This window comes from Grampus griseus, assembly GCF_964374135.1.
Source record: "Grampus griseus genome assembly, chromosome: 1".
NCBI classification, from domain to species: Eukaryota; Metazoa; Chordata; class Mammalia; order Artiodactyla; family Delphinidae; genus Grampus; species Grampus griseus.
This window is the reverse complement of record NC_139017.1, coordinates 154,677,321-154,691,389: the sequence shown is the minus strand read 5'-3', so window position 1 is coordinate 154,691,389 and position 14,069 is coordinate 154,677,321. Positions and strand designations below refer to the sequence as shown.

Genomic DNA, 14,069 nt, shown 5'->3' with positions numbered 1-14,069 from the left:
TTGGGCTTCCCTGGTGGTGCAGTGGTTGAGAGTCCGCCTGCCGATGCAGGGGACGCGGGTTCATGCCCCGGTCCGGGAGGATCCCACATGCCGCGGAGCGGCTGGGCCTGTGGGCCATGGCCGCTGAGCCTGCGCACCCGGAGCCTGTGCTCCGCAACGGGAGAGGCCACAGCAGTGAGAGGCCCACGTACCGCAAAAAAAAAAGACAAGTTGCAGTTCCTGCATTTGTCATTTTGTTAATTTGCATAATAAAGTTCCATTAAAAGTCTAAATATATCATTTAATTATATCATATTAGTAAGAGATTAAAGTTAAAATTGCCCAATGTACATAGAATTCTAATACCATTCTGTAAAGGCTCAGAAGCCTTAAGTTCAAATCAATATTTAGTGTAATTATTTATAAAGGAGTTTCTGTATCTGATGCTATGATCTGCAGTTTCATTATTTGATATTCTCTTAATTAAATTTTGCTGTTAGAGGGGATTGTAGACATTATTCATTTCAATCTTCTAGTCGGTATCTTCTCTGACGTAAGTGCTTTTTGAACAGTTCTAGCAAGGATGAACTCAGGTACTTTATGAGATAGTGTAATCCACTCGTGAATAACTCTGGTGGTTAGCAAATGTTGGAAATTTTTGTTCCAAAATCTAGCTTCTTAATATTTTCCAACTATTTGTCCTAATTCTGTCCTCCCATACAAGGAAGATATGCAGTTTTTCACATGACAGTCTGTCAGAATAGCTGAAGACTTCTCTAATTTCCTTTGACTCTTTCCTGTTCTAGACTAAGAGTCCTTAATTTGATTTATTTTTGCTCATATTATGTGAGTTTCTATCAGGATTACCTTTTTATGATTATATTTCATTTGTTAGGGTCTTAAGTTTTTTCCAAATTGAACAGAGTACTCCAGTTTGAAATGACCTGTGTAATATTTGATGGGATGGTTACCTGCCTTATACTGGGTATTTGAATATATGCAACCTGAGTTCTTTAATTCTGAAGAAACTACATCACAGTATTAGTTGATTTTGGATTTATAGTCACCTAAATCCCCTTTGCAGGAGAGCAGTGGGTAAGTTTAGATCCTCTAATTTGTTCTTATTGCAGTTGAACTTTTCAAACATAAGTGTTTAGACTTTACAGTTACCCATATTATGTTTCATCTTCTTTTATTTTGTTTATTGTGGTAGTTTGTCAGTAGCTTTTAATACACTAATTTGTTTTTAGCATACTAGCCCTGTCTCTCGAGTTTGTATTATTTGAGGGTTTCTTAACCAACAGATTTTTAAAAAAATAAATTTATTTATCTATTTTTGGCTGGGTTGGGTCTTTGTTGCTGTGTACGGGTTTTCTCCAGCTGTGACGGGGGTGGGGGTGGGGGGGTGGGCCACTCCTCGTTGTGGTGCACAGCTTCTCACTGCGGTGGCCTCTCTTTGTTGCGGAGCATGGGGCTGTAGGCGCGCGGGCCTCAGTAGTTGTGGCTCATGGACTCAGTAGTTGTGGCGCCCGGGCTTAGCTGCTCCACAGCATGTGGGATCCTCCCAGACCAGGGCTCGAACCCGTATCCCCTGCATTGGCAGGCGGATTCTTAAACACTGCGCCACCAGCGAAGTCCCAACAGATATTTTTTGATTGTTTACTATATGTAGGGCACTAGGTATGTTTCTTTTCCTTATTGTATTGATAGTTTGGGGCAGTGGGGGAGGACTCGAAATTTATTTTGAATAAATGTTTCCATGAATTTCCAAGTTATTGATATCTTAGAGAAAGAAAAGGAACTTGCCCTACCCCGCATTACAACATAATAAAACACTCCAGTTAGCATGAAAACATATGATACTGGTCCAAGAACAGACAAGGAGACCACTGGGACAGCATAGAGAACTCAGATCAGAACTTAATAAGATAAACTGGCATTATAAATTGATCAGTTAAATATAGATTGTTTAGTAGATGGTGTGGGAAGACTGGTAGGGAGAAAAATAAAATTGATTTCTTACATAATACTGTTTATAAAGAAGAACCTCAAATGGATTAGTGACCAACATAATATAGATAAAATTATAGAGTTAATGAAACATAGTACATCTTTGTGAGTTAATATTTGCAAATTATTTCTTAAAACCTTAAAAGTGTGAAACCATAAGGTTAAAAAATGATTAATTTGATGATACAGCATTAAAGAGTTCAGTAAATACATGGACATTGTTAACAGGTAGGTAACATTTGGGGGAAGATATTTGCAACAACTAAACCTGTTAAATGAATTAACATTAGAATATCAAAGAAACTCCTTCAATTCAACAAGAAAACTGGGACCCCAATAGACAATGAACAAAGGAAACAAACAGGGAATTCACAAAAGAAGAAACACAAATAATGAAGGGATGCTCAAATTCATTAGTAATAAGAGAAATCTAAATAAAACAAGCTTTTATTGGGCTGGCAAATAATTTACTGGGCTAGCAAAAATTAGAAAGCAAAGCTGGATAATGCCAAATCTTGTCTGGGATGTAGGGAAATAGGAACCTCCAGGAGGATTGTTCAGTGCAGCCATTCTGCAGAGCAGTTTGGCAGTTCTTCATCATTTAGTTGATAAAATTCACTTGGACCTAACAGTTTTGTTCCTGGGTATATATAGCCGGAGATTAATTCTCACACAAGTTCATAAGGGGACATAGAAGGGGATATTGCATTGTAGCATTGTTTTGGTGGCTGACTGTTCTCTGAGTCTGTATTGCTGGGAGAGTAAGTAGACAGCATGTGGAGTACTTTGCATCACAAGGAACTAAGTGTCCCACAGCAACGTGAACAGATTTTAAAAACCTAGTGCAGAGGTTAAAGTTAGGAATATATGCAAACAGAAGAATGTTTATCAAACACATTAGAAAAAATAACTTATTAGGAAGAATGGGAATAAGAAATGAATATGGAAGGAAAGAAATCAATTAGTTAGAAGAGGAGTCTTATATAGATGAATGATGATAATGTGGCATGAACTGAGGAGCACGATTAACTTAAGCTTTTGTACCTGGAGAATAAAAGTGGGGTTTGGAGACTCATTTGGCAGTGGGATATAAGTTGGGCCGGAGAAGAAAAAATTAAAGGCATAAAAAACAAGAAACTTAAAATAATTCAGGTACTAGAACATGAGGTTTTAATTTAGGATGATGGTAATTGGGAATGGAAAGTAGAAGACTGGTGCAAGAAATACTTGCAAAATAAAATTGAAAGGCGGGGAAATAGAAATTTTGAGCATTTGGAAAATTCCTCTGGGTATCAAATCAGCTTAATTATTTTGTTCCAGAAAATGCTTTTTTCTCTCCTTTCTCTTCTGCTTCACTGGCTAGAATTGAATATTTTTCCCATTCTTTTAAATGTATTGTAAATTATACCAGTACTATGTGAGTGTACTGTCATTGTAATATATTTAGATTGTGTAAACAAAATAAAAAATCATTCTTCTCTTCACTTCTTTCTCCAGAGGTAACTAACCACTGTATCTGTTTGGTACATACCCTTCTAGATATCTTTCCACTGCTTTTACAAATTATGTGTACGTAAAAATAAATATTGATTTGTGGATATTTGGTATTATTCTCTCTGTAGTCTGCAAATTTTTTTAAATGTCTAAAAAAGCTTTAATATCATTCCATGTAAGTATATAGGATAAAAATGTTTGCTGGGTAAAAAAATGGAGGTTTCAAAATATCCTTACTGGCTAGATACCATTGGAAGAATGGGTGGGTAGAGGAATGGGGCGGGTACAGGATACAGGTGTGTTTATTGCTCTTAAAATCTCACAGTCTAGTAGAAGTGAAGTATATAATAATAATTATAATACAGTGAAGAAAGTGTTCTAATAGATATATGTACTAGGTGCTATTTGAGCACAAAGGAAAGAGCATCATATTCTTTGATAAAGAGAGGTGAATGTGTCAGGTAGTGCTTAGAGATGGTGAAAGGGATTTTGGATCAGTTTATAAGGATAATATTTTGCAGGTCAACTGTGTCCCAAAATGATTAAGTAATTCACTGGATTCATTCTTCTCTGTCTTTTGTGAAATTCATATCATCCCTTCCAGAAATCAATCTTTCTGGTATCCTAAGCCATGGTCCTGAAAGCAAAATCTTTACCATGTATGGTAAAGATTATTTAAAGCTTTAAATAGTGTAAGAAATTACTTTAGGTAAGGTTTTTGTATTTCATCATGCAGAGGATTATATGAATGCATTTTTTCCCTTTTTTAGGGAGGTGGTTGACTCAATGGTTCAGCATTTTAAAGTAACTATATTTGGGGACCGTAGACCAGTTTATGATGGAAAAAGAAGCCTTTACACAGCCAATCCACTTCCTGTGGCAACTACAGGGGTAAGAGGCATTCCTTTATCAGAAAGCTATACTTTTGCAATGTCTTTTAAATGCACTTATTGCCATTTTATTGTAGTCTATATATGTATCATTTATCTATTTTAACTTTTTATTTTGAAATAATTTCAAACTCAAAGAAGAGTTGTAAGAATCATGCAGAGAACTCATGTATACCCAGATTCATCAGTGTTCTTAAAAGTTTGCCACATTTGTTTTATCATTCTCTTTCCTTTCTCTTTTACTTTCTTTGTATCTATAGAGACAGCTATATATAGAGATACATATACATACTTATTTTTTCCTGGACCATTCAAGAGTAGGTTTTATACATTATGCCCTTTAATGTGTTTTTCCTAAGAGCAAGGATAAAAACCATAGTACAGTTACCAACTTCCCTAAATTTTACATTGATATATTTTTGTCTAATCTGCCCCTATTCCATTTTTGCCATTTATTCCAATGATGTCCTTCAGCATTTTTTTTTCCCTTTAGTACAGAATCCAATCCAGGTTCCTGAACGTATTTAGATGTTACGTCTTTTTAGTCTTCTTTATTCTGGAACAATTTCCCAGCCTTTTTTTTTTTTTTCTTTTATGACATTAACATGGTTGAAGATTACAGGCAGGTTATTTTGTAGGATGTCCCTCTGTGTTTTTCTGGTGCTTCCTCTTGGTTAGATTCTGAGTAAGCTTTTTTGGCAGGAATATTACGTAAGTGTTCTTTCCTTAATAGTGCATCGTATCAGGAGGCACATAATATGTATTTGTTCCATTAACGGTGATGTTAACTTCGATCACTTGGTTAAGTTGGTATCTGCCAAGTTTCTCCTTTCAAGTTATTCTTCTTTCTTTTGTGGGGAGATCGTATTTTTTTTAATTGTGGTAAAATACACATAACATAAAGTTTATCATTTGAGCCATTTTTAAGGTATGGTTCAGTGTCAAAGTACATTTACAACCATCACCATCATCCATCTCCATCTTGTAAAGCTGTAACTCTGTACACATTAGACACTTAACTCCCCATCTTCCCTCCCCTCAGGCCCTGGCAACCACCATTCTACTTTCTGTCTTTATGAATTTGACCTCTCTTAGTACCTCATATGAGTGGAATCATAGTGTTTTGTCTTTTGTGATTGGCTTATTTCACTTAGCATAGTATCCTCAAGGTTAATCCATGTTGTGACATGTGTCAGAATTTCCTCCCTTTTTAAGGCTGAATAGTATTCCATGGTATGTGTATACTACATTTTACTTATCCGTTCATCTGTTGATGGACACTCGGGTTGCTTTCCCATTTGAACATAGATTTACTCTAGGGACCTCGTATAAGTGGAACCATACAGTATTTGTCCTTTTGTGACTGGATTATTTTACTTAGCATAATGTCCTCAAGGTTCATTCATGTTGTCACGTGTGTCACAATTTCTTTCCTTTTTAAGGTTGAATAATATTCCATTGAATGTATATACCGCATTTTGTTTATCCATTCATCCACTGATGAACACCTTTTGGCTATTGAAAATAATGCAATAATGCAACATGGGTGTATAAATCTCTCTTCTAATGCCTGCTTTCAGTTCTCTTGTGTATATACCTAGAAGTGGAGTTGCTGGATCATATAAATGATAATTGTATTTTTAGTGTTTTGGGACACCACCATACTGTTTTCCATAGTGACTATACCATTTTATGTTTCTACAAACAGTGGACAAGGGTTCCAAATACTTCACACCCTTGCCAACATTTGTTGTTTTCTGAATTTTCGATAGTTGTCATCCTGTTGGGTGTGAGGTAATATCTCTTTGTGGGTTTGATTTTTATTTACCTAATGACTAATAATGTTGAGCATCTTTTCATATGCTTATGGGCCTTTTGTGTATCTTCTTTGGAGAAATATGTATTCAGCTTCTTTGCCCATTTTTTAATTGGGTTATTTGATTTTGTTGTTGTTGATGAGTTTTAGGAATTCTTTATGTATTCTCATGGGATATATGTTTTGGAATATTTTCTCACATTCCATAGGTTGCCTTTTCACTATGTTGATTGTGTCCTTTGATGCACCAAAGTTTTTAATTTTTGTAAGGGAGATACTTTTAAGAATCCCATTTCTCTTTAGACTTTTTTAGTAGCTGATGATTCTTGCTTGGAAGGTTTATTATTATGTAGTAATGGTGATTTTCTAATTCTGTCATTCCTTCTACATTAATCATTGTTATTCTACTGTAAGGGAGCACATTTTCATCTCTTCTAGTTCTTTATCCTTATTTATTTGCCCAAATTGTCCCAGATTTTGCCTGTGGCAGCCCCTTTAAGTTGGTTCCTGTGTGCTTTTGTCATGACACATCTTTTTTTTTTTTTTTGAGTATTTCCTTACTTTTGGGCACAAGATGTTCCAGGTTCATCTTGTGTTTTCCCTGCTGTAGTCCTGCAACCAGCCATATCTCAAAGGTACACTGGTTTCTTTTAGTTAGGGAATACAATTTAGAAACCAAAATCTGGGTACTGGATGTGCTCATTGCTGCTGGGGTATATGTGTTTATAAGCCCTTTCAATGAACAGAGATAGAAAATATAAATACATAAATAAGTAAATAGATAAAACAGATAATAAATATTACATTCATATAATAAACCTAACATATGTATCCTGCAAGTACCACTTATTGTATGCAATATTGTACAGTATGTTTATTGGAAATCATGAATTCAAACTGATTCTTCCAGTTCTAGTCTATCCCAAAAGGATTCTTCCTTTACTCCCTACATTGCATATTTGTGTCTTGCTTCTCCTTTAAACCCCTGACTCTCCAAAATATTACCACTTTCACTTATTTGTTCAGTCCTACAGTACATATAAAATAGTTTCTGAATTACTACACTATATCACTACAGAAAACAAACATAGTAGTAAGAGTTTAAGGTTTTATTTTGTATGCAGTTCTTTCCCACCCACCCCTCCTCCACACCCCTAACCAAGAGTATAGTCAAAATATATTATGTTCAGGAGTTACCTGAATTAGTGTTTTCTTTTCTTTCTTTCTTTTTTTTTTTTTAATATTCTTTCAATCTGGCTATGTTATTTGTTTGAAATGCATTTGGTTTCATTTGATTTTGTATTTATTCAGTTTTAGTTTTTTCTCTCCATCCTTGTTGATCTTATTTTTATTTTTTTAATGTTATAGAACTTAATTTAACATGCTTCCAAAAGTCAAAACTAAGCTGAAAAATATACTCAGAATTGTTAATCCTTCCTTTATTCCTTCCAATCTGTTCTTTCATATCCTTTGAAAGTAACCCCTTTTTTTTGTTGTTTCTGATTCATGCTTTCTGTGTTTCTTTTTACAAAAATAAGCAGATATATGAATATTTTTCCATTTCCCCCTTTCTCACATAAAATATGGCATACTATTTGTAATCTCTTGTACTTGCTTTTTTTCACATAACAGTGTAGCTTGGAAATTATTCCATAGCAGTTCCGTTACCTTTTTTTTTAATATCTGCCTAAATGGTCATTTAGGTAATTTCCATATTTTGCAATGACAAAGAATGCTGGCATAAATAACTTATTTACATTTTAGTCTATCGATTTCACATTGAGATTTTTTTTTTTTTATATTTGCCTTGTTTTCTCTTAAATATTTGTATCAGTTAAAAATTATTGTATTTATCTTTTAAAACTTTTACCAGTTGACTCTTCTCCCATCAACAGGTAGATTTAGATGTTACTTTACCTGGGGAAGGTGGAAAAGATCGACCTTTCAAGGTGTCAATCAAATTTGTCTCTCGGGTGAGTTGGCACCTACTACATGAAGTACTGACAGGACGGACCTTGCCAGAGCCACTGGAATTAGACAAGCCAATCAGCACTAATCCTGTCCATGCCGTTGATGTGGTGCTACGACATCTGCCCTCCATGAAGTGGGTGCTTCTGGCTTTTTTTTCCTCTTTAGGTTTTAAGTGTGAAAGCTTTCTTCCCAAAAGTAGGTTGTGCAGTCTTCCTTTGGTTAACCTTCAGATGTTGTATATTTTGATTATCGTAGTTGAAGAATAGCATGCATACAAATTCATTGAGAGAAGTAAGTTACATAAAATTCTCTGACTTGTGAAAGTAAATGCACATCATTAGCGTAGCTATTTTTTTCAGAAAAAAATGTCTAACCCTTTTTCTTAGGAGCTATAAATCTTAACTAACTGATACATTATCAGTTTTAGTATTTTAGTTAAATCACCGTGTTTTAAAGGTAATTTCATTGTTTGTATAATAGTATCAAAGTGTGTTGAAATTGTTACTTTTTTAATCACAGTAGCATCTCACATGTGTATATATATATCTATTTGTATATGTATAGGATCAGTGTGTCTTTTTAAAGAAAAATATTATGTCCTACAAACAACATTTATAGAAGTAGCTTTTTGATCAATAATTATTTATTCTTTAGCATTTTCTAAGGTTAGAACTATTTTTTAAAACTATTTTAAATAAAATTTAATCTTATTCAAATATTAGTTTTAAATATAGAGAATTTCAGTGAGGGATGGTGTTTTTTCATTTTGAGTGGTTGCTTTTTGATTTCACAAATTTGGAAAATGTTTAGTTTCATATATTCATAATGAGAGGCATTATTATAAGTTAAGATTATATCCTCTAGACTCACCTGTTCTGCAGATTTAAATACTCAATGGGAAGGAAAAGATTGAACATGCCATTTTAATTTTTGTAGATATACGCCTGTGGGGCGTTCCTTTTTCTCAGCTCCAGAAGGATATGACCACCCTCTGGGAGGGGGCAGGGAAGTTTGGTTTGGATTCCATCAGTCTGTTCGGCCTGCCATGTGGAAAATGATGCTTAATATTGATGGTAAGGGAATTAAAACCATGTTCTGTGCTGGGTAGTTGATTTCTATATGGCCTGTGTGTGTGTGTCTGTATATAAGTACATTTTATATGTAATTATATGTACTGGTGTCTTGAATTAATATTTGGAGATATATTAAGACAAACTGGAAAAACCTTTATTTTTTATTGTATTTCATTTAGAAATCCTTTATATAGAACTTGTCCTGGAATGCTACTAAACATGAAGTAAGCAAATGGAAGCAAATGTAAAAGCCTTGACATGATCATCTGAGCAATTATAATTCATTTTTGTCCTTAACAATTATATAAGTCAGTATTTCATTATGAAATACATATTTTAAAGGAAGAGAAGTCTGTTGGTCTTGGTGACCCTTAGATTGTGCCTACTACTGATGTTTAATGTGGTGCTAATTGCATTCTCATTTTTAGGTGTTTTTTTTTTTTTAAGAATATTTTCGAGTATATATAAAAGTAGAGAGAATAGTATGATAAACTGCTGCCTATGTAGCCAATATCCAGATTGTCAGGATTTTTCTGCCTTTGCTTAAACTGTGTACATTTCTTCCTCTACTGTAGTAATTTTAAATCAAATCCCATACAGCATGTTATTTTTTCCCTACTACAGTGTGCACCTCTAAAAATATGGATGTTTTCTTACACAGTCACAATGCCACTATCATATGTAAAAAATTTAATCATTTATTTGTAGTTTCTAATCTCTGTCCATAATCAGATTTCCCTGATAGTCTCAGGGATAGTTGATTGGTTCTAATCAGGATTTAAACAAGATCCACACATCGCATTTGGCTATTATGCCTTTTAAAAATGTAGTAGTCCCATTTCCTTCCCTCTAGTTTCGTTTTGTTTTTTCCTTTTTTATGTCATTGACTTGTTGTAGAAACTTTCACTTTTCCTGTTGAATATCCAAAAATCTGGATTTGTCTTTTGTTTTCTTGTGGTGTCATTGTCTTCTTCCTCTATCCCCTATATTTCCTGAAAATGAAAATTGGCCCTGTAAGCTTGATTCAATTCTGATTCATAAATGCTCTGTATTGTATCATATTAGGAGGCATATAGTATATAGTGGCCCCAACTTTAGTGGTACTAAGATTGATCAGTATGTTCAGAGACCAGTAGGCCTGATCTCTCCATTGTAAATTTCCCAGTCAGTCTTTCAGTCACTGATATTCCATTCGTTGATCATTGTTACCTGAGTCATTTATTTCACTAGTCATTTTTTCACTAGAAAAACTGGTATTTTTTCTAATTGTTATTCCTTTTACATTAGGTGGAATTCTTATGTGGAAAATCACATTGTCCTGTTGATAATTCATAGTCTTTGATAGCTTTCTTGCTTTCTGGCACAGCAGAATTTTCCAGATTCATCCTGTATTTCCTCCTCTATACCTGGAATCAGCCATTCCTCCAAGGATCCCTGGGTCTTTCCAGATCAGTACATAGTTTTGTCATTATTTTCAGCTGCATCTACCATTGTGGGGATACGTCGAGATGATGTATTTTTAAAGTCATCTTTAGGTGTATACTAGGGCTGTTGTTTTTTTTTTGCAGTACGCGGGCCTCTCACTGTTGTGGCCTCTCCTGTTGCGGAGCACAGGCTCCGGACGCGCAGGCTTAGTGGCCACGGCTCACGGGCCCAGCCACTCCGCGGCATGTGAGATCTTCCCGGAACGGGGCATGAACCCGTGTCCCCTGCATCAGCAGGCGGACTCGCAACCACTGTGCCACCAGGGAAGACTAGGGCTGTTTTTAATTATTTTCCATTTCAGAACATCATTCATATATATATATTTTTTAATTCATTTATTTATTTATTTTTGGCTGTGCTGGGTCTTCTTTTCTGTGGGTGGGCTTTCTCTAGTTGCGGCGAGCGGGGGCCACTCTTCATCGCGGTGCGCGGGCCTCTCACTGCCGCGGGCCTCTCACGTTGCGGAGCACAAGCTCCAGACGCGCAGGCTCAGTAGTTGTGGCTCACGGGCCCAGCCGCTCCACAGCATGTGGGATCTTCCCGGACCGGGGCACGAACCCGTGTCCCCTGCATTGACAGGCAGACTCTCAACCACTGCGCCACCAGGGAAGCCCCATTCATATATTTTTATTTTTAAGATAGATTCCAGGAGGTGAGATTGATGGGTCAAAAGCAGATATATTTGTAATTTTGATTGTTACTGCCAGATTGCCCTCCACTGAGATTGTAAATATTTTGCATCAGTAAATGAGACTACCTGTTTCCCTATACCTTTGCCACTAGAGGTGTCAAACTCTAGATTTTTGTCAATCAGATTTACAAGAAATAGTTTCCTTATGTACTATTATTTTGCATTTGACCATCTTTTCACATATGTAAGGGCCACCTTATTTCTTTTTTATTAATTCTTTATGTCCTTTGCTCCTTTTTTTCTATTGGATTTTTGGTCTTATTTACTGAGAGAGCTTTCTGAAATCAAGGAGATTAGCCCTTTGTGATATGAATTGCAAATATTATCCCTATGTTGTTATTTGTCTTTTGATCTTTGGTGTGGTCTTGTTTTTGCTTTTTGTCATGTAGAAAGTTGTCTTTTGGTGGGGCTGTGTGTTTCAGTCAGTCCTTTCTTTTATAATTTTAATATCTTCTAGGGCTAGTCTCATTTTTCTCTTCAGGATTTCTAGGCCATTCTTACTTATCTCACTATATAAGCTTTAGAAATACCTTGTCAGAACTAGTGGTTATGGGAGGATGGACTGTTACTTTTACTGTGACCTCATTATATTTTTAAGTTAAGTTACTGAGTCTTAAGATAGTGAGTCTTTCTATCCAAGAAAACACTATGCCTTTCCATTTGTTCAGGATTGCCTTTGTTTACTTCAGGAGTGTTTTAAAGTTTTCCTCACATAAAATTTGCACACTTCTTATTATCATTCCTGGATATGTGCTCTCTCTCTTTTTTCCCTATTAAATGGGTTTATAGATTCTAACTGGTTATTGTTTATATACATGAAGGCATTTAATTTCTGTATACTAACTTTTTTCTCTCTGCCTTATTGAATTCCATTAACTTTTCAAGTGATTTCCTTGCAGTTTCTAGGTTATAATCATTTCATCTATGATAGTGATAGGTTTACGTCTTCCTTTGGATTTTTATACCTCTAATATTTTTTATCAGATTATATTGACTAATTAGATAGGACAGTGTTAACCATTAGAGAATAGTGGGCATCCTCTTTTTATTCCTTACTTTAGAAGGAATGCTTCCAGTGTTTCTGCATTAAATACATATATGTATGTATATGTTTAGGAGCATCTGTTGGTTCCTATTTTATTGAGTACTTTTAATCAAGAATGGATGTTGAATTTTGTCAGATGTCTTTTAGTGGCTATGGAGCTGATGATATGATATTTCTCTTCTTTTTTAACAAATACTGAACTAAACATGTGGTTTTGGATTATTTTAATGTGATGCTGGAATCTGTTTTTTAATGCTTTACCTTTTTAATCAAATTGCAAAAAGTAAGATTGATCTGATCTGCAATCTTCTCTTTTTTTATGCAGTCTTTTTCAAGTTTTGGTATTAATATTTTAGTTCATAAAGAATTTAGAAGTTTCCCATTTTCTAAAATGTACAACAGTTTTTAAATAGTATTGAAATTATCAGCTCTTTTAAGATTTGGTAGAATTCCCCTGTAAAATCTTGTGGCCTGGTGTGTTTTGTTTTGTTTGGTGGGTAGCTCTTTTAAATCTTTCATTTATTTTGTGAAAAATCAGTCTGTTTAGAAATATATATTTTATCTATATCTAATGTATCTTTACTAAGTAGTTCCTTTTTTTTTTTTTTTCAGTTTTGTCTACTTCTGTGGTTTATCCCCATAGTTTCTTTTTTATATTTGTGCTTTGTTCTTTTTACTCTTAATTAGGAGAGGTAGTAGTTTAATCAACGGGTTCTCCCCACCTCCCCCCACCAAAGAGCTTTTGAATTTTTTTCTTAGTTCTCTGGCTTTCTGTTTTCTGACTCCTTAATTTCTCTTTTTAGCTTTATAAATTTTTTCTTCCACTTTTCTTCAGTTAATTTAGTTGTTTTTCCTTCCTTTTTGAACTATATTAGTAACATTTAATTTCATTTCTTCTTATTAAAAAAAGTATTTAAAAAAATTATTTCGGGAATTCTTTGGTGGTCCAATGGTTGGGACTCCGCACTTTCACTGCTGAGGGTGTGGGTTCGACCCCTGGTTGGGAAACTAAGATCCTGCAGGCCGTGTGGCATGGCCAAAAATAAAAACAAACAAAAACCAAAAAGAACAGTTATTTTTCTTCTTATCACTGTTTTAGCTATGTTCCAAAGCTTCTAATACCTAGTTTTTTATTATATCATTTTCTCAAAACACCACAGATTTCATTTGTATTTCCCATATTATCCAAATGTTGTTTGAGAGACTTTTTAAATTTTCAGATTGAAGATCTTTTTATTTTCTGATTGTGTTATAAATTTCTAGTTTCATTTTGCTGTTAATCAGGAAATGTGGTTTGTATTTCTATTTTTAGAATTTGTTGAGGGTTTTTTTTTTTTAGTAACCTAATATATGGTCAGATTTTGTGAATGAAAGTTCAATAGCTATTTGAAAATAAGATATAATCAATTTTTAGGATAGAGTTAAATGAATATTCATCAGCACTTCAATTTTGATTATGTTGTTTAGATCATCTATTTCCTTATTTATTTTTGTTTACTTGTCTCAGATGGGAGAAATAAATTTAAATTTCCTATTGTGTTTCTATTTCTTCTTATATTTCCACTTTCATGATGTTGCTGCTATAGTATTGGGAGCATATGTACACCTATCTGTA

General features: G+C 34.6%; 1 protein-coding gene across 1 annotated transcript in view; it reads left to right on the top strand.

The window, feature by feature from the left end:
* Window positions 1–14,069, top strand: part of LOC309825762 (protein argonaute-3) — a gene marked incomplete at its 3' end in the record, with an annotated part of 114,138 nt that overhangs the window by 34,053 nt on the left and 66,016 nt on the right. Inside the window, exons 3-5 of the mRNA XM_082659446.1 lie at window positions 4,254–4,374; window positions 8,085–8,293; window positions 9,097–9,233. Of these exons, the coding sequence (XP_082515572.1) occupies window positions 4,254–4,374; window positions 8,085–8,293; window positions 9,097–9,233 (467 nt within the window). The remainder of the gene's footprint in view (window positions 1–4,253; window positions 4,375–8,084; window positions 8,294–9,096; window positions 9,234–14,069) is intronic.